This window comes from Sander lucioperca, chromosome 16, assembly GCF_008315115.2.
Source record: "Sander lucioperca isolate FBNREF2018 chromosome 16, SLUC_FBN_1.2, whole genome shotgun sequence".
NCBI classification, from domain to species: domain Eukaryota; kingdom Metazoa; phylum Chordata; class Actinopteri; order Perciformes; family Percidae; genus Sander; species Sander lucioperca.
Window position 1 is genome coordinate 21,879,700 of NC_050188.1, and position 24,033 is coordinate 21,903,732.

General features: G+C 40.2%; 1 protein-coding gene across 9 annotated transcripts; it reads left to right on the plus strand.

The window, feature by feature from the left end:
• tbc1d5 (TBC1 domain family, member 5) lies at positions 1 to 23,726 on the plus strand. 9 transcript variants are annotated; one of them, XM_031322981.2, is made up of 23 exons: positions 1 to 115; positions 5,852 to 5,903; positions 6,319 to 6,437; positions 8,449 to 8,506; positions 8,678 to 8,786; positions 8,997 to 9,086; positions 9,454 to 9,528; positions 10,484 to 10,551; positions 10,662 to 10,764; positions 11,243 to 11,331; positions 11,468 to 11,518; positions 11,670 to 11,739; positions 12,776 to 12,948; positions 13,054 to 13,196; positions 14,036 to 14,142; positions 16,633 to 16,718; positions 18,400 to 18,701; positions 18,863 to 18,925; positions 20,219 to 20,427; positions 20,662 to 20,761; positions 21,424 to 21,503; positions 21,633 to 21,890; positions 22,468 to 23,726. In XM_031322981.2, the coding sequence occupies exons 3-23, from the start codon at positions 6,338 to 6,340 to the stop codon at positions 22,762 to 22,764; spliced, it is 2,631 nt and encodes an 876-aa protein (XP_031178841.1). In that variant the 5' UTR covers positions 1 to 115; positions 5,852 to 5,903; positions 6,319 to 6,337; the 3' UTR covers positions 22,765 to 23,726. The 9 variants fall into 9 exon arrangements, with proteins under 9 accessions (XP_031178841.1, XP_031178837.1, XP_031178840.1 ...); XM_031322977.2 differs by having other exon boundaries at positions 20 to 115; positions 5,849 to 6,082; XM_031322980.2 differs by having other exon boundaries at positions 20 to 115; positions 5,849 to 5,904; positions 6,300 to 6,437.
• The last annotated feature ends 307 nt before the right edge of the window (positions 23,727 to 24,033 follow it).

Sequence of the window (24,033 nt, forward strand, 5' to 3'; positions counted from 1 at the left end):
CACATGATCAGTCAGCTGGTCTTCAGCGTATCCGCCTGACTCGCGCTACTGTTTACAAGTCAGCAGACAGCTCGAGAGACACATCAGAATGAGGAGTCCTGCATGATCTGAACAGGTATCTGCAACACACTGGGATCCAACAGCGGGTTATGGATTACTATGGTGACATTACTTACACTTATATTAGCCTGTGTGTGTGTGTGTTTGTGTTTGTGTGTGTGGGAGAGTGTGTTACGAGTTTGTCTCGTGGCTTACAGGCCCGTGCATCGGGTCAGTTGCAACTTGCTAACAGCCAGGCTAACGTCACATTATCTTACCTGCTCCCTGTCATATGTAGTCATATTCAGTCAACGTTGATAACTACGGCCTGTCTTTGTGCGTTTATTTAACTAGCACAGACTTCATTTAGCATTGTTAGCCCACACAGGATACTAGCTAGCTTAGCTGTTGTTTGGCGTTTTGCCTAGATGCCTGCATTGATAATACTTCTGGTTGTCTACATACGTGGTGCATGAAGGACGGACACTGTGCGTTTTACGTCAAATTATAGATACATTGTTAGTGCTGGCTATGAATTATGGCGTCAGAACTGTAAAAACGGTTCCTCTTTATGACAGATTTTTTTAGTGTCGTGTCGTGTTGCCTTTAACCTATTTCCTCGGGCTGGCCCACCCTGCCTAACAGATTTAGTGATGGGTTCAGGGCAGTGCAGGAGTATGGTAACAGCTACCATTGCCTGCCGTCCTGCACGGTTTAATGCGGTTTCACACAACTCTTCACACTTCCAAGAATCAGTTTACTACAAATATGTAGGCAGGGAAAGTATACAGTAGTCTAAAAATTGTGCAGGCTATTTTGGATTAGAGGTAAAAGCCTCCTGACTAGAGACAAAAATCAAGGCTGTGTTGTTGACCACTGTCCCATAACTGTAACTAACCTACCTGTTGTGCTGGGAGACAATAGCTGACCTTTACTATACATGTCTGCATTGATAAATATAGTGATAGGAAATACAGTAGTTTGTAGGTCAAGTCAGTGGTGGGGAAATTTGTAATACTCGCTAAACTTGAGTCTGTTCCTGCAAATTACTGATTGTTACTGCTTATGGGTTTCTTCCTTGTTCTTCTTGCACTGCAGGTCTTCCCCTTGTGCTTTGATTCCCAACATTTTTGGCTTGTGACTTGTTAGAAGGAAACTATGTGTATTGTGTACTTATGATTACTTGGCACACATTGCATAAGTCATTGAGTTTTCTTTTAGAGACCTGAAGAGGTAATATCATCCAGCAATTCACAAGAAAAAAAAAAAAAAAAGAGAAAAAAAATCCTTCTCACTACCCCTTTGATTTGTCTTGTGATTCCTTATGGAGGTGAAACACTGCTCTGTTTTTTGTATACAGACAGATATCTGTCAGATTTCATCTCTTGTAATGTATTTGGTAATTGAATCAATCAAGATCCAGCAAGTTCACGGTATTTTGCAAGGGTTAAGGTCCCAAGCATGTTTCCAGCAGCCTCTTGTGGAGCATGTGACTGAAGGCTGCTGGGGTCTTGCTGTGTGCTGAAGTAGAGGCATGTGAGTTTGTTTAGCTGGGATGTTTTACTTTGACTAAACTACAATCTGCCTCTCCCAGTGACGGCTCCTATCATCGCGTTTGCAGACTCCTATTTGAATATTCATCCTCTAAAGAGCACCTGATTCTCTTTCTGAATCTACTTTACATTAGACGGCTGCTCTGACAACGGTTCATGGAAATAAAGACTTGTGGACTGGTTCAACTAATGATTAATGTTATTAGTCAATACTTAATAATCATTCTCATTTATGTATTTCCCAGGGCTGAAAACAAGGCTGCGGCCTGTTTATTTCACTTGTAATTCAGTCAGATGTCTCTAAATGGATATTATGCAGGCACCTCAGCAACACATTTAATACACTTTAATCTGGGTTTAATTTCAGAATAGTTTAGCCTTCGTGCCTTTTAGACCAATGAGCTTGGAGCAGGCTGAAGCTCTTCTTTGTGTCAGCGCAGCTTGAACGTGGGATATCTAGCATGTCGTTAGCCGGCCGGTACGTGAACCGAACCTGCTTCTGCATTTTGAAGATCTCAAGTGAATTTGTTAACCTGGCTTCTGTATTGAGGTGAACCACCTTGCTGTTCAGCTGATCGGTGTCTCTGAAATATTCTCATGGCCCTAAAGAATGTGATGCTATTCAAGTGGGAAATACAGTGATATTTGCGGTCGCTTTAAGATGCAATGTGTGTTTAAAAAGGGAAGTGAAATGTTTTTTAGCACACATTGAGGATTATTGAAGGAAGGGCTTTAGTATGGGGGGTTTGGTATGCTTCCAGTGTGCTTTACACAATCCAAAACATCGGCGTTGCTCCTTTTGAAATCATGCTTGAGGCGATAACTTTGAAAAAGAAAGTGGTTGAGAAATCTCAATGTATGCAACAAGATAATATAACGGCTACAGTTCAGATGTAGCTTCGCGGGCTGATGTTGTAAATCCCAGGGACACATCCTCTACCTCAGAACAGATGGACGCAGTGTTATTTGTCTGCTGATTTATTTATGCATTACATTATGTATTGATTTGATTATTTCATAAAAGATTCGTTTTTTTAATTATTGAGGTGTCTCCAGTTGCTGTGGATTAAATTATGCAGAAGCTTATTTGCCTTGATTATTATGTAGTAAAGTTAGGATGTCGTTTCAGTTCGACTCTGGGAAGATGTAATAAAGGCAGCAGAAGGCTAAGACAAGACTCGCTTCAGGCACTGTGCTAACACGGCGAGGCCTCGAGTCTTTTACCCGCATCGTTTTTTTCCCTTTCATCACTTTCATTCCCTTCACAAAGGCTTACACACAAGACATGCCTCCTCAAAGCACAAGGAGCAGCGAGAGATCAGAGAAGGCCTCTTTGGAAAGTTTAGGATGACTTTTAGGATGACTTTTTTATTTATTTATTTTTTTTGGAAAGAAGGGGCAAATGATGTGTTTGCAGGCCTGTGGGGAAAATGTTCCTCAAAATATCTTTTGACACTTTGTGCAATGCAAATATTAGTCAGATAGTGATGATAGGAATTTGATATTCTGTGCGAGGTGACTACTGTACTATTTGTAGTTGTTGCTCAGGAGGGTTTAATCAATCTTCCATGCCAATCTTTTAAAGTGAAACTAAGAAAACAGGCATTATTGGAGATACACAGCATTCCTCTGCCTTTCCTATAGTTGTGGATTAGTTACGATTATTTAATGGGATAATATCCTTTTTATGAGGGAAGGGAGAAAACCCCCTCTGACTTAAGGAGAGCATTGGTCTTTGAGGAGAACAGATGTTTGCCGAAAAAACAGGCACATACATTATGCATATAAAATTATTTCTATTTTGATGGCGTGTGTAGCTGATTTATCGAGCGTTGTCCCATTCACTTGGTTAATAGGTTTAAGAGATGCCTTTTGTTGTGTTATTTCCACAATTAATAAAGCGAAAGGAAACATAATGCGCTGTAGAAGCGTGCTGTTCTGTAGGCCTGTGCATTAGGCTAACCATATTCATAAACGTGGAATAATCCCAAGCCAGATAAAAAAAAATGGAGGAAGAATTGTTTAACCTAGATAGTGATGTCTCACAGAGAAAGTTAAACTTTTGTGATTTTTGGCAGAGAGACATTGGCTCAGGGTTTACCTGCTTCAAACTATGACAATATTGTCAATCCTAATCCTTTTTTTGTCTGCTTCCCAACCATACAATTTGAGCTAAAATCATAAATTGACACATTTAGCTCTCACAATGCACTGATCTGATGCAACTCTTATTACTTATTAACTCCAGTTAATCTGACAATGTTGTTTGACGATTAATCAACAAATACTTTAGTCGATTTAAATATCAGACTTAAGTGAAAAATTCCCATTATGATATCCCCTAGGCTAAGGTAGTGTCTTCTTTTCACATGTCTTGCTTTGTCTGACCAACAATCCAAAACTCAGAAGTACTTAGACAGTAAATAATTATTTGAGAAGCTGGAACCAAAGAATATTGTGCAGTTTTGCTTGATTAATGACTTTTTTCACTTTTTTTGACAATTAATGGATCATCAGAATTGTTGTCGATGTAATTTTCAGATGATCAACTGATTTTTAGATGCATTGTTCCATCACTGTTAACAAACTATTTAGAACTAGTATATGAGTGCATAGCTTTTTCTTGCTGCTGCTGCTAGCAAACTTCTGAAATGTTTGTTCTGTTTATTTACAGTATAGGCTAACCAATTCTGGCCTTCTGGACTAGACTGGGGCCTGATTGGTTGGTTGAACGTCTGGTTAGATGTCAAGGGGTTGCTGTAGCCAATTAAAAGTGTTGTTACAAAAAATTCAGACTTCTTATTAAAAATGACTTTTAATTTTCTAGAATCCATGTATCCATCTATCTTAAAATGTCTTCTTTTATTCAGCCCAACAGTCCAAAATGACAAAAATAGTCAGTTTACTATTATGTAAGAAACGCATAAAATCCTGACATTTCAGATGCTGTAACCAGCATTTAATACTGTCTATGTCTTATGTGAAGACCAGTGTGTTGACATCAAAATATGTAATGGATGCATTAATTTGCCTACTTAATGACCTCATTAGCATCACTGCTTATGTTTAATATATCACAGTGAGCATGGCGGGGCATCAGGCAGCTCAAGTGCTTCATGTTAATTTAAGCCATTCTTCACTGACAGCAAACTCTGTCACTGTTTTATCTCATGCTGCAAAGTTGTGTTGAATGCAAAATGTGAATAAACAGCAACTTCTGTTTGTGATCATCGATGCAAAGAACCACAAGTGTAACCAAACTCAATAGTAGAGCCCGACCGATGTATCGGCGGGCCGATATTATTGGCCGATATTAGGCATTTTCCAAACTATCGGTATCGGCATTTATAATAGCCGATAAATGAATATTTAAAAAATAAAATAAAAACGGACAAAACACCCTTCAACCATGTTATGAGTGTTGGCGTTGCATAGTTTGTCCACCAGAGGGCACTCTACAACGTCCCTGTTGGCAACACTCATTGATTTTTTTTTTTTTTTTGTTATTGTGTTTTTGTTCAAAGGACTTTTATACATTTTATTTTTGATGTTCCTCTGTTCTGTTGTGACAATAATATTTTTAAACTGCATTATCACATTATTTTAGTGAGGACTCATAAATAACTACAAATAACTAATGTTAGGGAAATCTGTTTATGTTTTGTTACGCGTTTCTGGATTAAAAAAAAAATAAAAAATTGTGTATATATATATATATATATATATATATATATATATATATAATATATATACACACACACACACACAATCTTTTATTTATTTTTTTTAAATCCAGTATGATCTATCTATATCGGCCAATATATCGGAATATCGGATTTTTAAATCACCAAATATCGGCCTTAAAAATCCTTTATCGGTCGGGCTCTACTTATTAGTTAGCCTATTCACTCATGTCTTCATTATATATCCCAGTTTGATTTTCATAACTATGGCATAGAGTGAATTAGATGTCAAGCTTTATGCAAATGCTATTCTAAGATATAAAGTAGTGATTTTACTCTCCACTACCTCCTTGACTGAGCTACATTGTTTTTAAAGGCATCACACAGTAGAAGTCCAATAGATAGTCAGTCAGTACATGACAATAGTTTTTCTTTTTCTGCTTCCTGTTTTCTTTGTTTCGTTCTTTTAGAGATAACACCAACATTGTTTTTGGCCCGTTAAGAACAATGTTCTTTATTTCCCTGTGCGCTGAAGGTGTTTAGTTTCATCATTGTTTCTTCTTCTTCTTCTAGCAGAGTCATCCTTTTCTTCTGAGTCTTGGCTGAGGAGAATCACGAGGCTGTGACAGTAAGTCCAGAGATTAAACAGTTCCACTGCATTTAATGTTAGTAGCAGGGGGACTTCGGTGGTTGCAGTACATCGATTTTGCATGAAGCCCTTCATGAAGAGGTCAGGCTCAGAATAATACTCCTGCTCAAGAAGATTGAAGCAGAGCAGACGCCTGTCAGCACAATCCCTGATCAAAGGTCAGTTTCTCTATCAGTAGATGGTAGTCAGTTTAAAGGGAAGCTGCTGTGCTTTATCTTTTCGCGATTTTGGATTGTTTTCTGAGTTTAAAAGTCATGCATAACAGCTTCTCAAAGTTTGGCCTGTAGTTTGGGTAGTCACTAGCGGATCTGCTAGCTGTGCTGTTGCACTATCCTGTCATTTAATTCCGGTTTCTTTTTTCTGGTTTCTCTCTGATCTCCTTTACCGTCTCCAGGTCCGGCTGGGTAGCGGTCATGCAGCACCCCAATTTTGAGACCCGCCACCCGCTCCAGACAGATGAGCAGCAGGAGACGGGCTTCGACCCGCTCAATAATTTCAACAAGAACCGCAACAGTATGTCAACTCTCACAGCAGACTATGATTTTAAACTCCCAAACACAACCTGTGGCAAAGACATTTTAGTGCCTAAACTCAAAATGTACTGGTGTTTCTGTCGTGTTGAGACTAGGGGTGTAACAGTACGCAAAAATCACGGTTCGGTACGTACCTCGGTTTTAAAGTCACGGTTCGGTTCATTTTCGGTACAGTAAGGGAAAGAAATGCAAACATTAAACTGCAGGTTGTTTATTACTATAAACTTTTTTTTAACAATTTGTTTACACTTTTAAACACTTTTTAATAAAATATAATAAATAAAATATATATAAAATAAAAAAAGAATAAGAAATAAAATACTGCTGCAAAGTTCTCCACTAAATAAAATACTCAGTCTCAAACCAATATCACATAATAAAATATATAATGAAAAATATAAATAAATAACTGGATAAATAACTGGATAAAATAATGGATTACAGTGTAGCATTACCAATCCCAGCTTGTAGGCCTGCTCATATTAAAACAATATATATAACTTTTCCAAAGTGTGAAGTGTTCTCAACAACCAAGAGTATGGTCGTAGATCAGCTGCTATAAAAACACCAGTTGCTTTCGTTATTGCGTTGGCCCGATCGGAATTACCAGCAAAGGTCTGTTTAAATGCCAACCGGAGCTGCGTTTGAATTACGGTAATTTTTTTCCTTGTAGTAGTGATGTTCACACTCACGTGATGCCTTTTCAAGTGCGTTAACAAGTTTGAAGTGTTGCCAGAAACATACCCGATCATTCCTGAGCAATGTCGGCACACTGCTTTCGTCTTATCGACTAGTCTTTGTCCGTATTTTACTGGGAAACCGAAGTGTTCCCAAACAAGAGACCTTAATGATATGGGTGGCTCTTCGAGCTCCGGCTTGTCCATACTGTCTATGGGCTTGTCTGCATTGGCCATGACGCTAGCTAGCGAGAGGCTGGGCTAAAGCGTGCCGTGTATGTTGTTGTACAGCGTGCGGTGTGTGATTATTATTTTTTTTCCCAAACCACTTCAGCGGAAATCCCGCCCTGCAGTCGATTTCATTGGTTTAGGTTACAGTGACGGCGGGTAGGTTTAAAGATCAGTGTTTGGTGTAGGCAATCTGTACAGTGATAGTGAACTTTAGAATTAAGCTGCAGGGCGGGATTTGCGCTGAACGCGGAGACTTCCGCCACTTAATATGTTCGTGTGGAAACACGAAAATTGACTTATGTTCCGCACACGTGCACCGTACCGAAAGCCCTGTACCGAAACAGTCCGGTACGAATACACGTACCGTTACACCCCTAGTTGAGACAGTTCTTCATTTGTTCCTACATGCCGGGCTCTAATATTTTGTTAAATCGCTTCATAAAAGAATTGTCTGTCAGTATATGTACCTACTCTTATATTCAGAGGAGTGACCAGTAGAGGAGACATAGAGTAGAAGAGAGAGTCACAATAACTTCTAGGTAGAAGGAGATGGTACAAAAAAAAAAAGAAATGTGGAGGTCACTGTGAAGTATGACTCACAGACGTGGCAGGCGACGCCCCCGGGCTGAGGGTGTTTTTATGTTTATGTGTGAGAGAGAGAAGATGTTGGGGGCTGGCATGTTGTGGAACTGATGAATATTCATGCTGAATGTCCCTGTGGAATGATCTACTCTACTAATGTTGATAGACAGCTCTCTGACTTGAATGCATGTTCACCTGCAGGCCAAATTAGACTTATTACCGCCAATAAAGACAAAGAGGAGTATGGTGCTCTACTCTCTGATGTCACTTTCCCTGCTTCTGGCCCCTTTTTGCTACACTACATGACTAGAGAAAGAAGCCCCAAAAATAACTGATGCGTCATTTGGAAGCAGGAAATAGGCCAGTTCCTTTATTATAGTAATTCAAAGGATATATTTTTGTTTATTAAGCTTTAAAAGTGATTGATTTCTAGTTTCACTCCTTTGCACCGGTTATTCACATCTCCCCCTTGTGGTTGTGTGTGTGTGTCTGCTTTAACAGGAGGATCTCTTGACAGCAGCACTAACTCACAGTCTCAGTCAACCTTCCTCTCATACAGGTGAGTGTTTCCAGCATTTTCTTGTGTGGGTGTACCATAAACTCTTGGCCCAACTCATTGCTCCAGCCTCCTGGTTTACTGCTGGATGACAAATTAGATGCAATACCGTGCCCAATTTGGTTTGAGAAGCTCATAAATCTCCTTGTCCTCTGCCTCCCTTCCCCTGCACAGGAAAGAATGGGACGACTTGTTCCTCAACAGTAATTACCTGGCCAGGATCCGGCAGGCGGGCATCAACGGTCGACTGAGGAGCAGCCGCTTTCGGAGCGTATGCTGGAAGGTAACTGCCAAGTGGATCAAGCAGTCCTATCGAGTTTGATTAAAGTGGCTTTGGCAGTTTCCCTGGCGCAGAAAAAGACAGCTGTTCTGGCAGCTCGCAGACCTTCTTTGCTGGAAACAGCGGCCTCGAGTTTAGTTTTGACTGTGTCAATTGTGGGCATGTTATCGACTTTTGAGAGCATGCACTAACCTGTGTGCTGGTTGTCTGCAGTTGTACCTGGAGGCTCTTCCAGAAGACAAGGGTCAGTGGATCAACAAGACCAATGAGCTCCGGGCCCAGTATGAGAAGATCAAAGAGACGGTGAGAGCGCCTCTGTGTGGCCGTTTCCCTCCGCATGATGTGAAAATGGTTATACAGTCATCCAAAGTTGCAGTAGCTTGTTGTTTCTGCAGCAATGTGTGGAGCATTATGTCTCTCATTATAATCTTAAGAAATTCTATTATGAATTACCTTAAAAGGAACTATTCACTGTTTCAACTACCATAGCTATTTAAAACGTAATAGAACTTATACCCGCCTACAGTATATACTGCTATAGTTGAGGGAACCCCGGTTATAATACGGTCATGCATTTTTGGCAGTGCAGCCCTTTAGGAATTAATTGATCGCTGATCTGTGAATGGCTGTTATTGACGTCTTTGTGGTGTGTTTTTCTTTTTTGTCACAGCACATCACTAACCCTCGCAAGGCTGCAGGCCAGCAGGACCTGATGGTCAACAACCCCCTGTCCCAGGATGAAGGGGTGAGTGTGTGTGGCATCAGTCTCCTTTTCTTTGTTAGTCAGTTGCTTCATATTTGCATACAAAATGTGACCCTAATGCATTCCCTACAGAATGTGTTGTTGCAATAATTACAGACCATTTCAGTGATTCATTAACAGATTTTTTTAAAAAGTAATTATGAAGCCATTGAATTGATGTTGGATTAGACAATTAATAAAGTGTTTAAAAATATTCCAAAAATAATTCAGTTTTTTTTTTTTCTAACATTTATTTTTCATCTCCCAATTAATTTGCCTGCTGCTTTACCACTTATAGTTTCTGAATTTGGTGATGACATGGACTCAAACAGCCACACTGATAATAACAGAGAGTAAACAAGAGCTGTTACTGGCCATCTAGGGAAGTGGGGAGGTTTCCTGGAACGGAATATGTAATTTGCTACTAATTATAGAGAAAATACAGACAGTGTGCGATTGGTACACTTCCTGTTGATTCATTCAAATGAATTGCTAAGTGTTAAGTATTGTAGTCAGGACACAGCAGGTTAGCTAAACATGAAAGATGTAAAACTGTCTAGAGACAAGGATACAATTCAATTTATGTGAAGAATAGAGTGTCCAAGAATGAATTAACATTATTATTTATAAACTCAACACAGTAAGTAGCTACTAATTATATGGAAAATAGTTATTTTGAGATGAACTCTTGATACACAAAAAGCAACTGTATTAAACCAAAGTGTCTGGTCTGTAATTAGCATGTTGTCATTTATTAAACAATCAATGTCAGAAAGTTATTGCTTTTGAAAAGTTGTAGAAACAGCTTTGTAAAATGTTGGTTTTGGAAAGGCAGTTTGATCCATCTACCCCCTATTGATGGATTTTTCCAGTCACCATTTCTAATTATTGTCGTGTCACATTGGCTCTTCTAATCCCCCAGGTCACTTTCTGTCTTATTTTTTCCTCTCCTGTCCAGAGCCTGTGGAACAAGTTCTTCCAAGATAAGGAGCTGAAGGGGATGATCAAACAGGACGTGTTGAGAACGTCAGTATCATCATCTTTCTGTGTATTTGTTTTACTACTGGGTTTTTTTCAACACCTGAAAGCTTTGTGATGTCAACATGAGGTTAACAATTCCTTTCTTTTTGCACAAGGTTTCCTGAGATTCGTTACTTCCAGGATGACGACGTGAGGACCAAGCTGACAGACATTCTCTTCTGTTATGCCAGAGAAAATGAACAGTTACTGTATAAACAGGTACGAGTGACACATTGTCCCAACAGCTCATTCACCGAGCTTAAATGTAAAAGTCGGACATCTTTGTTTTCCCTTAAAGGTCCTTGAAAATGGGTTCTTTTGATGTCTCTGTTTGGGTTTTCTTTCTCTCTCTCTCTCTCTCTCTCTCTCTCTCTCTCTCTCTCTCTCTCTCTCTCTCTCTCTCTGTGTGTGTGTGTCTAGTATGCTCAGACAAAAGAACAAAATGCCTTTGTAACCTAATCATTATCAGTGTCTGTAACAGGTGCCGGCGAATGAATAGACGGCCAGTGCAGCATCTTTTTTGCAAACTGGAAGTGACACATGGCTGGGCAGTGGCTAACAATGTCTAAATTAAACCTGTCCTCACAGATTAGAAACCTCGTGCATCACTATTAAAGAAAGACTGACCACAAATGAACCATCATTTCTCTCTCCACTACCCTTTAACGTCTTCCACTCTCTTCTTCTCTGTCTGTAGGGGATGCACGAGTTGCTGGCTCCCATAGTGTTTGTGCTGCACTGTGACCATCAAGCCTTCCAGCATGCCAGCGAGACGGCCAGCCCCAGGTCAGTTCTTCGAAGCCGTAAAACTATTTCTTTCACCCTTTAGTTGCCATAAACACCTTTTTAGACCTGCATTTGCTTCAAAAGCCAGTGCTCTAGTCAGAAGTCAGAAGAAAGATCAAATTTTCTTTTTCTACAGTGAGGAGATGAAGTGTCTGTTGAACCCAGCGTATCTTGAGCACGATGCCTAGTGAGTACACTCCTAATATCGGACAAATAACAAGTCTTCATATTCCGAAATTTCATTACTTTTCTAATAACTGGAATTGGTTTATGTCTGTTTCCATCTCACAATATGTTCCCCCTCTTTGTTTGCTCATTACACACACCTCTATCTATAGCGCCTTGTTCTCACAGCTGATGGAGACAGCAGAGCCGTGGTTCTCCAGCTATGAGAGGGAAGTGAGGAAGGTCAGTTTGATCTGAAGATCTGCTTTTGACGTTGTAATTACAGTAATTGATTGTGCATTGTAAAACAATATTGGCTGATTGCGCTATAATGACTACACAGAAGACATGACAGTATACCTGGTATGCTAACGAAAGGAATTTCACACTAAGGATTAATCCTCAAAATGTCATTGCTGGTTGATTTGACGAGATCTGTGGTTACTGGGGTAACGGCAAGTGCGATAAATGCTACAGCATGCTTGGATCAGCAGGTCACAGTGAAGAGTTGGTTGTAGAGAAACTGGGAGTGTGTGACTGCTGCTGTGTCTTGTTTCATTACTAACTGCAATATTGAAAACTGATTCACTGCCAAAAATAGTGCCAGACATGACTATTGTCTTGTTTTATAAACACATTTTTGATGAATGATCATGGTTACAAATGCATGCGTTTCCTGTGACTGCTTCACAATAAAAGCCCTCTCATGTTTTGCCAGTTGCCCTTTTAATTTGAACTAGCTGCATTAGGAAATGTTGGGTTTATGTTAGCAGTAACCTAACATGTTTGATATGCCTATAGGAGAGTGAACAGTAAACATTACAACATTTCCTGTGAATCCTTTATTCTCACTGTAGGTAGGTAATTTGAATCCAGGATGAGAATAGCGGATTCCGCCACCAACAATCTAAATTACTTTACAGTGAGGTGATAACAGAATGTCAATACATTGAGTGGCTATTGCTTACTTATATGCTGACTATAAATAGTATTAAAAATGGGGATTGATTTCATAAAAATGACACAAAAAGGGTTTATAACGCTAATGAATGTTTCAATATCTAAATAGAAAAAACTGCACATTTAGGCTTAAAATAAACTTTGGTTAAAAATCCGACAATTTTAACGCTGTATTTGTCAGTATTGCCCCATTTCAACTTATCCCGTAAATGTTGATCATATTGACATAGATGCTGTTTGTGACTGTTATATAACATATAACATAGAAATATATGTTTATATAATTATATAATAACTACATAATGATCTATTGTTCCAGGGTAAGGAAGAGATGCTGACCAGCATCCCGTTTGCACGGCCCCAGGACTCGGGGCCATCTGTTGCCATAGTGACCAAAGTCAACCGCATCCAGGACCAGCTGGTGAAGAAGCACGACGTTGAACTGCACATGCACGTCAACCGGCTGGAGATTGCCCCGCAAATCTACGGCATGTCAGTACTTACACCTGTAGCTCAGTGCATCTGATACTTTGACCCTCAGCTGTACACAAATACAGTTACCCTCTTTTTCTCTCTCTGTCCCTTTGTGTCTTGCAGCCGGTGGGTACGTCTGCTGTTCGGCCGCGAGTTCCCACTCCAGGACCTGCTGGTGGTGTGGGATGCCCTGTTTGCTGACAGCATCACTCTGGACCTGGTGGACTACATCTTTGTGGCCATGCTGCTCTACATCCGAGATGCTCGTATGCGCCATTTATTTCTGAAATAATCCAATAACCCCATGTGTTGTCTTTGCAGCATGTCCTATTCATAAGAAACTCTTAACTGGAAGAATGTGATTTACTCCATCCACCTCATTTAATCAGATGGAGTCATATTGCTTTAAATAGAATACAGTAGATCTTTGCTGCCATACAGGCGAGATGGGGGTTTAAGCTCTAATATCGGCAAACATCGTGCCTGCTTAAGTGTCTTTAAGTAAGACATTAAATCCCTGTTGCTGTAGAACTGTTGCCAAGGAACCAAATACATACAGCATTTCAGAAGACTTTACAATCAATCTGCACATTCAACTTCATGTCCAAGCATACTTTTAAAAGGAAAAGGAAAATACAAAGTTCTAAGTTGCAAACGCTGAACACAAAAGACAAAGTGATAGTTAATCAGTAGCACTGTAGTGCTGTTACAGCTATACTTTAAGTGTCCTGGGCACAAAGAGGAAGCTGTTCATCAGAGAGGTGCTTTTCTGAAGGGTACACTGAAGGTAGAAGAATGCAAGGATTGATGGCAAGCACTGAGTTGCTCAGTGCTTGCCAAGTTTCATGGTATGGCGCTAAAGTGTTTTTTTCATTTGAAACTATTTGTAAAAGCATATGCTATCATGTCTAAGGAAGCCATATTGCATTCTAATACATGAGTGTCCATTTAGCATGTTTAAGCAAGACTGAATGCTCTGAGATTTTTTTTTTACTAATACTGGCTAATTCTGAAATGTGACACAATGCAAATGCAATAACGTACTGTAATTGAATGAATTCTGAGGTTAGATTTCTAACTGCATTTGTTCTTCTGTCTGTTTCAGTCATTGCTAGTAACTTCCAGACCTGCCTTGGCCTGCTAATGCACTATCCTCCATTAGGAGACATCAACTCCCTGCTGCAAAAGGCTCTTTTCCTCCGAGATCCCAAAGTAAGCAAACAACCACACTTGCAAAAGTAATTGGAAGATTATTGTACTGTCATTACTGTACATGTTGATTTTGTTTCTAAGATTAGCAGTTGTGTGGTTTAGTAGTAGTGTTTGTTACTGTTCGATTTCCCTGAAAAACCCTGTTGTGGTATATTAAGCACTTTCATTATGCCTGTCACAAGTTAAAATGGAGAAGAGAAAGTGAGAATTATTCAGTTCTGAGGAGATACTGTGCTAACAGAATAATTACCTCCGCCAAGGAGGTTATGTTTTCAGCTTGGTTTGTTTGTTTGTTTGTCTGTCCGTCAGCCAGCAGGATTACGGAAAAACTACTTGCCTGATTTTCTTTAAACTTAGTAGAAGGGTGTAGCATGGGCCAAAGTAGAATCCATTCATTTTTGGACCAGATCCAAATCACGGGGCAGATACACAAAGTATTTTTCACTTTTGGTAACATTGCGAGATAGGGCCCATGTGCTGCATTCATGTTGTGTCAGAATTATTGGGAAAATTAGATCCCGACTGGGAAAATTCACACTGCGTTAACATTTTGAGATAGCGTATGCCTTGGCCAATGTCTGTGCTCTTTGAGCGCCCTTCTAGTTTCTCTTGTTTTTTGCAGACGTGGGAGAAGATTTGCAGAAGTGAAACACTTGCCTACACACAAAACACTGGGCTGAAATCCTCAAACAACATCATGTACTGTAGACTAATAACATAGTGAAAAAAATGCTTAGGTGTAAGAAGTGAAGTTAAAATTGGCTGCAAATGTTTCAGTTCCTCACACTTCAGTTGTTAAATATTTATGATGTTAAGGCACTTACTGTAAATAGATGAAGCACAGGTGCAGTCAATGAACCAGTTAATAAGAAAGAGGAACTGTAATGCATACTGTATGTAACGCATGAATAAAGCTTTCTAAATCCCATTAAGACCTGCAACATTTAAGAATTATGAGAGACCATGGTTGGGGCACAGATCACTAATACTGTTTGACTATTTTACCCATAATGCCGTACAAATAGGAAGCACACAGTGACTAGAAAATGAGAAGTAACACTTTCTGCAAGATGACTTTGAAATATCACAACACAGCTACCTAAAAAAAAAAATACATTGGTATGTGTCTAGTGGGAACCAGACCAAACATTAAGCCCCTGTTGTCAAGTCCACAAAACATATACATCTATTTACACTCTTGTTAAAGAAGGTCTCTATCAACATTGATATGTGACACGCTCAGTGCTACAAAAGGTCTGGTCAGCTGCTGTGTCTTGTAGAGTGTATGAAGAATGTTGAGACCCCTAGAATATACAATATGGGCTGGCAATACTGACCCTGATTTGGCCACAAAAAAGACTAAAGGTGGTACAAAAAGGATACATTTGTCAGAATAACATTTGATTTTGACTCAACATACTGGATCGAGCCAGCTAGAAGGATTACTTCTTGCCACAAATTGCATATATGATTTAGTGGCTTCATTTTCAAAATCCTCACGTTTTAATACAGTTTTGTTATGGGTGCATACATTGACTTTTTGATATCAGCTAGTCTTTTTGCCCTCTGTTTTGTGTGCAGGTATGTTTTTCAGTCAATCATGAATTTGAACACAATGAAAAAGTGTGAAATAGCCCATTGTTAAAGGGGAAAATCGTGAGTGATCATTAGGAAATGTTATTGCCTAATTACAGTAGCTAGTAGTACAATGATGTAAGTGTTGACAACTTCTGCTACGTTGGTTCATTTGAAAATGTGCAAAAATATGTATTCAGAATCTAGCAGAGTAAATGAAGGTTGGCCTCATATCTTGCAGCCGTCAGTATATTTTTCCTGTTTCATTGTTGCTCTCTCCCTTTCCCAGTCACACTAAGTCGGAGGCCTTGTCTCTTTGGCCCTTGGCCTCTCTCTTACACCTCTCTTTACACACAGCAATCACATTCTTCCCTTTACCTTTTTATATAAAAACCAGCTGTTGATGTGTATGTACGTTAACTCCGACATTTTTTTGACCTTAGCTAACACCTCACTGTCCTGGTACAAACCATCTTCTGTTCCTCCTCCAAATTCACTGACCCGTACACTCAAACACAACAACTCAACACACTCCTGTCCGCTACTCTCCTGGGATGAAAAATCCAGGAAGGTGCTGATCCAACGTGACAGTGTTTCCCCCAGGTGAACAACCTTGTCACAGCACGTCCACATCACAGTTACACCTGGGGCGGCTGGGGGGAGGGGGGGTCATCCCTAATGACAGGGAGGTGAGGGGGGAGCAGAAAAGATGCTCGCTGCTCATATGTTCTGACTCAGAAACATCAAGGCACACGCATTTGCTTGTTTACATAGTCATGCATGCACACATAGTGTGAGAAATGCACAGATTTTAGGTTGACATGTTCACTCTGTTTATCATGCACAGCAGACATTTTTTCTGACTTGTAAATTTGCAAACCAAAAAAAAGTTTATTCTGTCCCTCCCTTTTGTAGAACTATCCACGACCTGTCAACTACCAGTTCCAGCAGAACCTGGATTACTACAAAACAAGGGGAGCTGACCTGATGAACAGGACACGGTAAAGCACACACGAGCGCACACACACACACACACACACACACACACACACACACACACACACACACCTACCTGTTCTTCTCTCTAAGATCAAAAGTCAGGGTACCCCTTTAAATTGTCCACTTTTATCTGAAAGTATTTTGGGTGAAGTAAAATGTTTGTAGTTTCATCCTTCACAGACAACAGAGGTGTTTTTTTTTCTTGAATTCACAGCATACTTCAATATTCATCACTTTTCACATCAAAAAAGTTCAAAAATGTACATAGAAAATTTCAAAACCTGTCACCAGCTGTGTCACAGTTAGCAACATGTTTTTAGATATGTTATGTTACGAACCAGTGTATATATTTGCCAATTTATGGCTTAATACACTGATCAAACTGCTTCTACAACAGTTCTCTTATAGTGTTGATTTGCATGTAATGACTGAATGAAGAATCTGCCTTGAGCTTGTTTGTTAGTTTGAATTCCTCATTTCTTGAATGTTTCCAATGCATGTCACTCAGTTTCTTTGTCAATAAAGAACACCATTCTCAAGGTACTTAGGTCATGCCACCCAATTTTAGACTGGCTTCCATTTCATTTCATTGCAGCATCTTGAATTTCCCCTTTGGGATCAATAAAGTATCTATCTATCTCTATCTCTCTAGAAAATCATATTACAGAGGTTTGAAATTTGCATGATATTGGCAGTCCATCTCAGTGAACACTTTGAGGTCTTTTTTTTTTTTATGTCAACGTTGTATAAGTGTTGTGCACGAAGCATTCAGTTGCAAGTAGGAACTGCTTTGAAAATTGGTCTTGTTAGCACATACAAGAACAGAACTCTCTTGACATTCAAGACTTGAGAGTGCCAAAATGATAATGCACCGTTAATGGCCTCTGCTTGTAATTTTGTTAATATACTGTACAACTTTACCCCAAATATAAAGGTTTGAATTGTTCATAGTGATGGCAAGTATTCACACAAGTTTCAAGTTTCTGCAAGTTGAGCTTTATACTGTACAGGATTAAAATGAAATTGTGGGTTGCGTGGAAGGTAGTAAATTAATCTAAACACTAAAAGTGTGGTTTGGAAAAAGGAAGGCAGTCCCAAGTATCCACCATTTGTAGATAAAGGTCTAAAGCATGCAAAACCACATGTGCACCCCTGAGGTTAAAATCTCACTCTTCAAAACCTATTGCACTCCACTGTATACTGCCCACCTGTGGTGTAATTTTAGTGAGTCGAAAATGAAAAAACTTCAAGTGGCTTACAATGATGCACTGAGAATTGTGCTTAAAATCCCTAGGTGGAGTAGTGCCAGTGAAATGTTTGTGTCTAACAATGTGCCCACTTTTAACGCTGTTTTAAGAAATTTTATGTATAGCTTCATGTGCAGACTGACAGGGTCTAAGAATATGATCATTGTGTCCATAGTTAATGTTTCTAAGAGTGACACAAGGTACACATCTTGCTTTTGGAAACATTGGGCTCGAAGCCTGTATATGTTTTATAAATGATGCCTCATTGGCACCATTCTTAAATGTTTTGTATTGTTTTTTATATATATATATATATAATTTATTTGTTGTGTTGTTTCTATGGACCTTTGTGTCTTGAATAAAGTTGATTGTATGGTTCCATCTGTAGGCTTTTTTTCCCTGTTTTCTTTACCTCAAGTTAATTTTGTCTTTCCAGCTCTGGTTCCAGTACAAAACCCGCCCCCCTCAACATCAACAAGGTCTCCAGCAGCCTGCTGAGCTTCGGCAGGAAGCTCATCGCTCCAGCAATATCGGGCGGGTCCGGCAGCATCTCGCCAATCAACACCGAGGTACACTCCTCCTCATCAACTTCCCACGCATCGGTGCCCTCGCCCACCCTGCCTCACCCACTGGCTGAGCCTCCTTCAGGCCACGCCATGCCGCAGACCCAGAGCCACGCACAGTCTCAGCACTACCGCCTGCTCAAGTCCGAGAGCATGCCTGTCCACCTGAGCAAAGGTGAGCAGCAGAACACGCACATTTACCTTGTTGGCTGTTAAATGACTGGTGAATTGGCAGCATGTACAGATTAACGTGCCAGTGCAGATTTTCTGAATATCTGCAAACGTTTTGGTATGTGTGGGTGTGGCAGCATTAGCTTTCACTCTCCTGTCTGTTAGATGTAGTTTCAGGTGGAGTGTCTCAGGTATCTCTCCCAGCTCAGACTCACACTGACACACAAGGTAACTGCTACCATGGCAACCGCTTGTGTGAACCCCCCCTCCCCCACCCCCCATTTGTCAATACTCATGTCGCTGCCTTTGCATGTCTGCACACAGCATTTCATGCAGTATTCCTGCTGCTTAATTAGAAGATATTTAGGTACACACTGCAGTAAATGGACATCAGCGCCCAGAGCATGTAATGGAACACTTTGACCAGCAGAGGGAGATCACAGCTTGCCACATCTGTTGAAATTACACTGATGGCATACACATCATGGATCACTTGTGGCATCTGCTGTCGGCATTGCTTTGATCATGTGCTCATGAACGTGCCGTGTGTGTGTGTGCTTCATTTCTATGTCCCAGTGGATGTAAATGTTGTTATGTGTCATGTGTTTGCAAGTTTTCTTTTCCTTTACAAAGACAAATGCAGAGAAACATGGTTTCCTCGTGCCCTTCTATGGAGGCTTTGAATCATTTTTAATTATGATAAAGTGATAAAGTGTTAATTGATTAAATAAATTTGCATATACATGATTAAGTAACGCACATCATTCACAGAGCTGCAGGAGCTCTGATTGGTCTGACTCTACACGTGCCAACATAAAACAGCTGGCCAATCAGAGCTCCTGCTGACGCTAAGTGGGCAAACTGCTTTTTTAAATTTTATTTTCACAAAATCAAAACTGTGAGAAGCAGGTGACGTAAAAGTAATTGCAAAAAGTTAAAGTTAAAACGTTAAATTAATTGAACTATTCCATTTTAAAATGTAATTATTAATGCATAATATAAATACAAATGTAATGAATCAATTTATTCTTGTTTTTTTTATATTGAACATTGTTTTGATTATAATTTAAAAATCTATAATAATTCCAGTTATTGCACGCTCGAGGATTCATATGCTTGTGGTACTCTTCTACTCCTTAATTTAAACATTTGAGAATAAACGAAGCATAACATCTCATTATTTCTTTAGATATATAGACATGTATATTATTCAGTATTATGTGAGAAAAAAAATCTTAAGTCAACATCCACTTAATAACTTTTTTCAAGCTTTTTTACTGCATCTCCATCAGCGGAGGACCATAAAAGCCAGTAGGTGAACCTTGAGCTGAAATGATTTTATGAGACCTACTGATCCCAAGGTCAGGAATCGCCAGACATGCTTTAGCAATATAACACTGTTGTAAAAGCTTGTAAGATTTTTAGAATATCATATATTATATTTTCGATTTGTAAATTGTGCACATTCGTATTGTGTTGATATTTAGTCCTCTGTCCTCTCTCCTTCTGACCCTTTTTCAGGCCAAAGGTCCAGGACAGTCAGCTCCTCTCCCAGCATAGAAAGCCTCTCAGGTGGGCGGGCTCAGTCCGCCGCCTCCCCGCCTTTTCCCCCCTCCAGAGGGAGTGATGTCAGCACTTCATCTCCGCCCCTCTCTGCCACCAAGAAAGACTCTTTCTTCAACATCACTCGCTCTCGCTCCCACAGCAAGACCATGGGCAAGAAAGAGTCGGTGAGCTGTTTGCTCTGTTCTTGTAAACTTCCTTTACTTCACTGACAAGACATGTCACATGTCTTTGTGTCCGTCTTATTCTCTTAACTCTCCCTCTTTGTCATTTCTTCATCTTCTCTCTCAGTTACAACCCTAACCCCTCCTCCTGTCGGTTTTTTTCATCCCTCTTACCAAGCTTTCTCCTTTTTGTTCCCCTCTGCTTCTTATTGTCTGTTTCTGACCTGTGTTGAACAGGAGGAGGACCTGGAAGCCCAGGTATCGTTCCTGCAGGGCCAGATCAACGACCTGGAGGCCATGAGCAAATACTGTGCCAGGATGATGAACATCCACATCTGTGAGTACAGCCACGAGAAATATGCACCAGCAACAGATGGTCAAATCTCCATGTTCATTTTCAGCATCTAAAACATGAAACATCGGTTCAAATACTAGCAGTCTTGAACGTTGTTCCTTTTTTTTTTTTTTTTTTTGTTAAAGAAGACCTTAGTACGATACGAATTGTGTGTTAGTGTCTAAAAATAAATAAATCCAGCATTTTATTTATTTAAATATATTTGTTTGTGTGGAAATTGGATTAAATGGATAAATGCATGTATTTTGTGCTTAAATTCATTATTTAATGTATTCATTGTTTACATTATATTTCTGTTCATTTCACTTAGTTATTATTTTCTTTTGGCTTTTTATAGATGTTTTTGCATTTTTTTGGGGGGCCATTTTAATTGTTTTTATCCATCTTGCACATTGCATTTGAAACAAAATATTAGTGCACATGCTTTGGACACCACAGATTGTGGAAACTTTGATGCTACTACAAAATGCATACAGTTTTAGACTCAATATAGTACATTAGGTAGCAAATAGGGAATTTTTGGGAAGCAACTCTAGATTTTAAAACACGTTTCCAATTTGTTAATATCATTTATTCCACTGATTAGGGAATTTTGTAGCTGGTTGTATAGCTTGAGTGGGTGACTGCTTATTATATCTCTACAGGTAAAATCCAGGATGTGATTCTCCAAGAACACCTAGAGAAAGAGGATGAGGTCCTGGTGTCACTGGCTGGACTCAAACAAGTGAGTCTGAGCAAGTGCACGTTAATGTTTGTCAGTGTTTTTTTGTTGTTGTCGTAATTATACTCTATGAATGTGCTTCTTCTCTGTGTCTCTCTGTAACACTTGACGTATTGCCCCGGATCCTGTCAGGTCAAAGACATCCTTAAGGGTGCGCTGCGCTTCAACCAAAGCCAGCTGGAGGCCGAGGAGAACGAGGAGATCTCCATCGCTGACGATCACTACACCATCACAGCAGCCGCTGAAACTGCGCTGAGCGCCAGCAATGACCCGGGTGACCCCCAACAGCAAGGAAACAGCAGGCAGAGCCAGGACTCTGATCAGGACGGGAGCGAGAGCACGGATGAGAAAGAAGAGGAGGAACAGGCGATGACCCCACCTGAGCAACAGGTTAATTGTCGATCAGTCCTCTTTTAGGCTGCTGGAATTAGAGCTCTGCACTTTCAGCACCTGTATTGGTATTAACTACTCGGTTAAGACAGACCGTATTAACTCTCGGTTCAGACAGGATTAGTTTTCAATTGTTTGGTGTAATTGTTTGACCTTTTGATCCAGTGTTCAGTACCTTTTTTTAAATCCCATCATTTTCGTGCCAACAAACTGTACCCTGTGTGCAGAAGTGATCCAATGTTTGTACCAGAATTGGATTCTTTGCTGATTTGGGCCCCAAAAGCTGTCCCAATGAGAATGAATGAAACCCAGAATCATGCTGCATTATACAGCAACTGTTAAATCACATGTTCCCTGGAGTCCGATGTTTGTTGCATTTGAATACATTGGGCTTTAGGAGCCAAACAAGCAGCAGTGAGTGGTTATACAGCCTTGGTTTATGTACACACCTTCTACCTCCACTAAATGCACTATAGATAAGTTAATAAAAAAGTAAACAATTTCAAGTAAGACGGCGGAATCTTTGCTTACACAAGAAAAAGACACAGACACGACCCTCACCATCTCTCGTGTGCAGGTGGCGTCTTCCCTCGGCTCCGAGGGTAAGAACTGGGACGACTACATCCTCGTGTGCCAGGATGGAGACCTGTTGGCCGCCGAGGGAGGGGGAGGAGGAGTAGGAAGGGCTGCAGCCGAGCGCACCCCTCCAATCAGGCGAGGGCGCGGCTTGGTGCGAATGGAGCCCGAGGGTGCGGCTGGGACCTTCCATGACCCCCTGATGGCCGGCACCACCTCAGGCTCTTCCAGCCCAGATGAGGGCTCCACCCACAGCAAGGACTCTGACTTCACCATCGTCAACCCAAACGAACTGTGAACCAGCCAATCGCCCCTCCCTCTTCTTCTCTTAATACCTGTATCATATCCCGTTCAGAGGAGTAGATCAAACAAAACAAAACTGACTTGTGACCAGAGGGTGGAATCTGCCGGAGCTGCTGACGGCAAAAAAAAATTGCACATGTGGACTGTGACACTTCCAGTCACAAATACCTTATACTCTGTCTCTTTACCTGTCATCTGTGCCACTTGAGTCCCGTTTAAGCTGATGCTGTATGCTATCTCGTTTACCTAATGCCTGTCTCCTCATTATGCTGGGTGCTGTCACTCATGATATTTAACTGTAGCGCTCTGCTCTACACAGAGAGTGCGCCATTGAACTGCTTAACCTGTCACTACATGATTACTCTGAAGAGTTGGACCTTAAACTGCAAATTCTTTATGGGAGAGGACTCTTTCCTTTCGAGCTTACTGTAATGATCAGGAGTGTAATACTTGCCTCTGCTCGTGTTATGTCTGTATGTCTGTGTCCTGACAGAAGAAGCTCTCTTCTCTGATACTCAAAGGAAAGAAGGATGATGTCCTCCTGCCAGTTATGGAGGGTAGCTTTCTCCCCCTCTTAAACCAGTGCCTCTGACCATTATTATTCTCTCAACCAAACAAAACCTGACTCTGTGATCTTATTCTTTTTGTTAGCTTTCTTTTTCTTTTTTTTTTTTTTTAAGAAAATATTTTTAATCCTTAGTTTATTTCCTGGATAAAAATTATTAAATTATGGAGTAAGTCTTTTTTTCCCCCTTTTTTTTTTTTTTTTTTTTTTTTAAGTGATTCCAATGTGGAAATTTTAATGTGTTAATTGACCGTTTATATTTCTCACATTACAACAGAGTTGTTCTCGCGTCCTGTGGAAACCATGTAAAGCAGCGCACAAAGAATGTCCCTCTAGCTGCCCATTCAATTTAATTAACTCAAGACCAATAAAACTATGTCGCTCTTGCTACACACTGAAGTTATTGTGCCTGTTTGGGAATGCTGTGCTTGCTTTTAAGACAATGTAAACTTCTGATTTCGCTATTGACCTTGGAAATAGCATTTGAGGAAAATCTCTCATCCATGTCAATTCAGTAGCTGTTCTGGAGCTTTCGATCATATCACATGATTTTCATCAGTAGATGGAGCTGCTGAGATCGTAGACTGTATATCTATGGGTGAGATTGTTTTAGTTGAAGTAATTACCTATGGGATAAAACATGCCGTTAAACATACAAATACTTCTCAATTATGTGACTCTAACCATGATCTTTTAACC

Excerpts from the sequence above, each read along its gene's own strand:
- tbc1d5 (XM_031322981.2), top strand. The coding sequence starts at position 6,338 with ATGCAGCACCCCAATTTTGAGACCCGCCACCCGCTCCAGACAGATGAG. Across the intron at positions 9,529-10,483 it reads CCCTGTCCCAGGATGAAGGG|AGCCTGTGGAACAAGTTCTT; the intron begins GTGAGTGTGTGT and ends TCTCCTGTCCAG. Across the intron at positions 18,702-18,862 it reads GCCTGTCCACCTGAGCAAAG|ATGTAGTTTCAGGTGGAGTG; the intron begins GTGAGCAGCAGA and ends CCTGTCTGTTAG.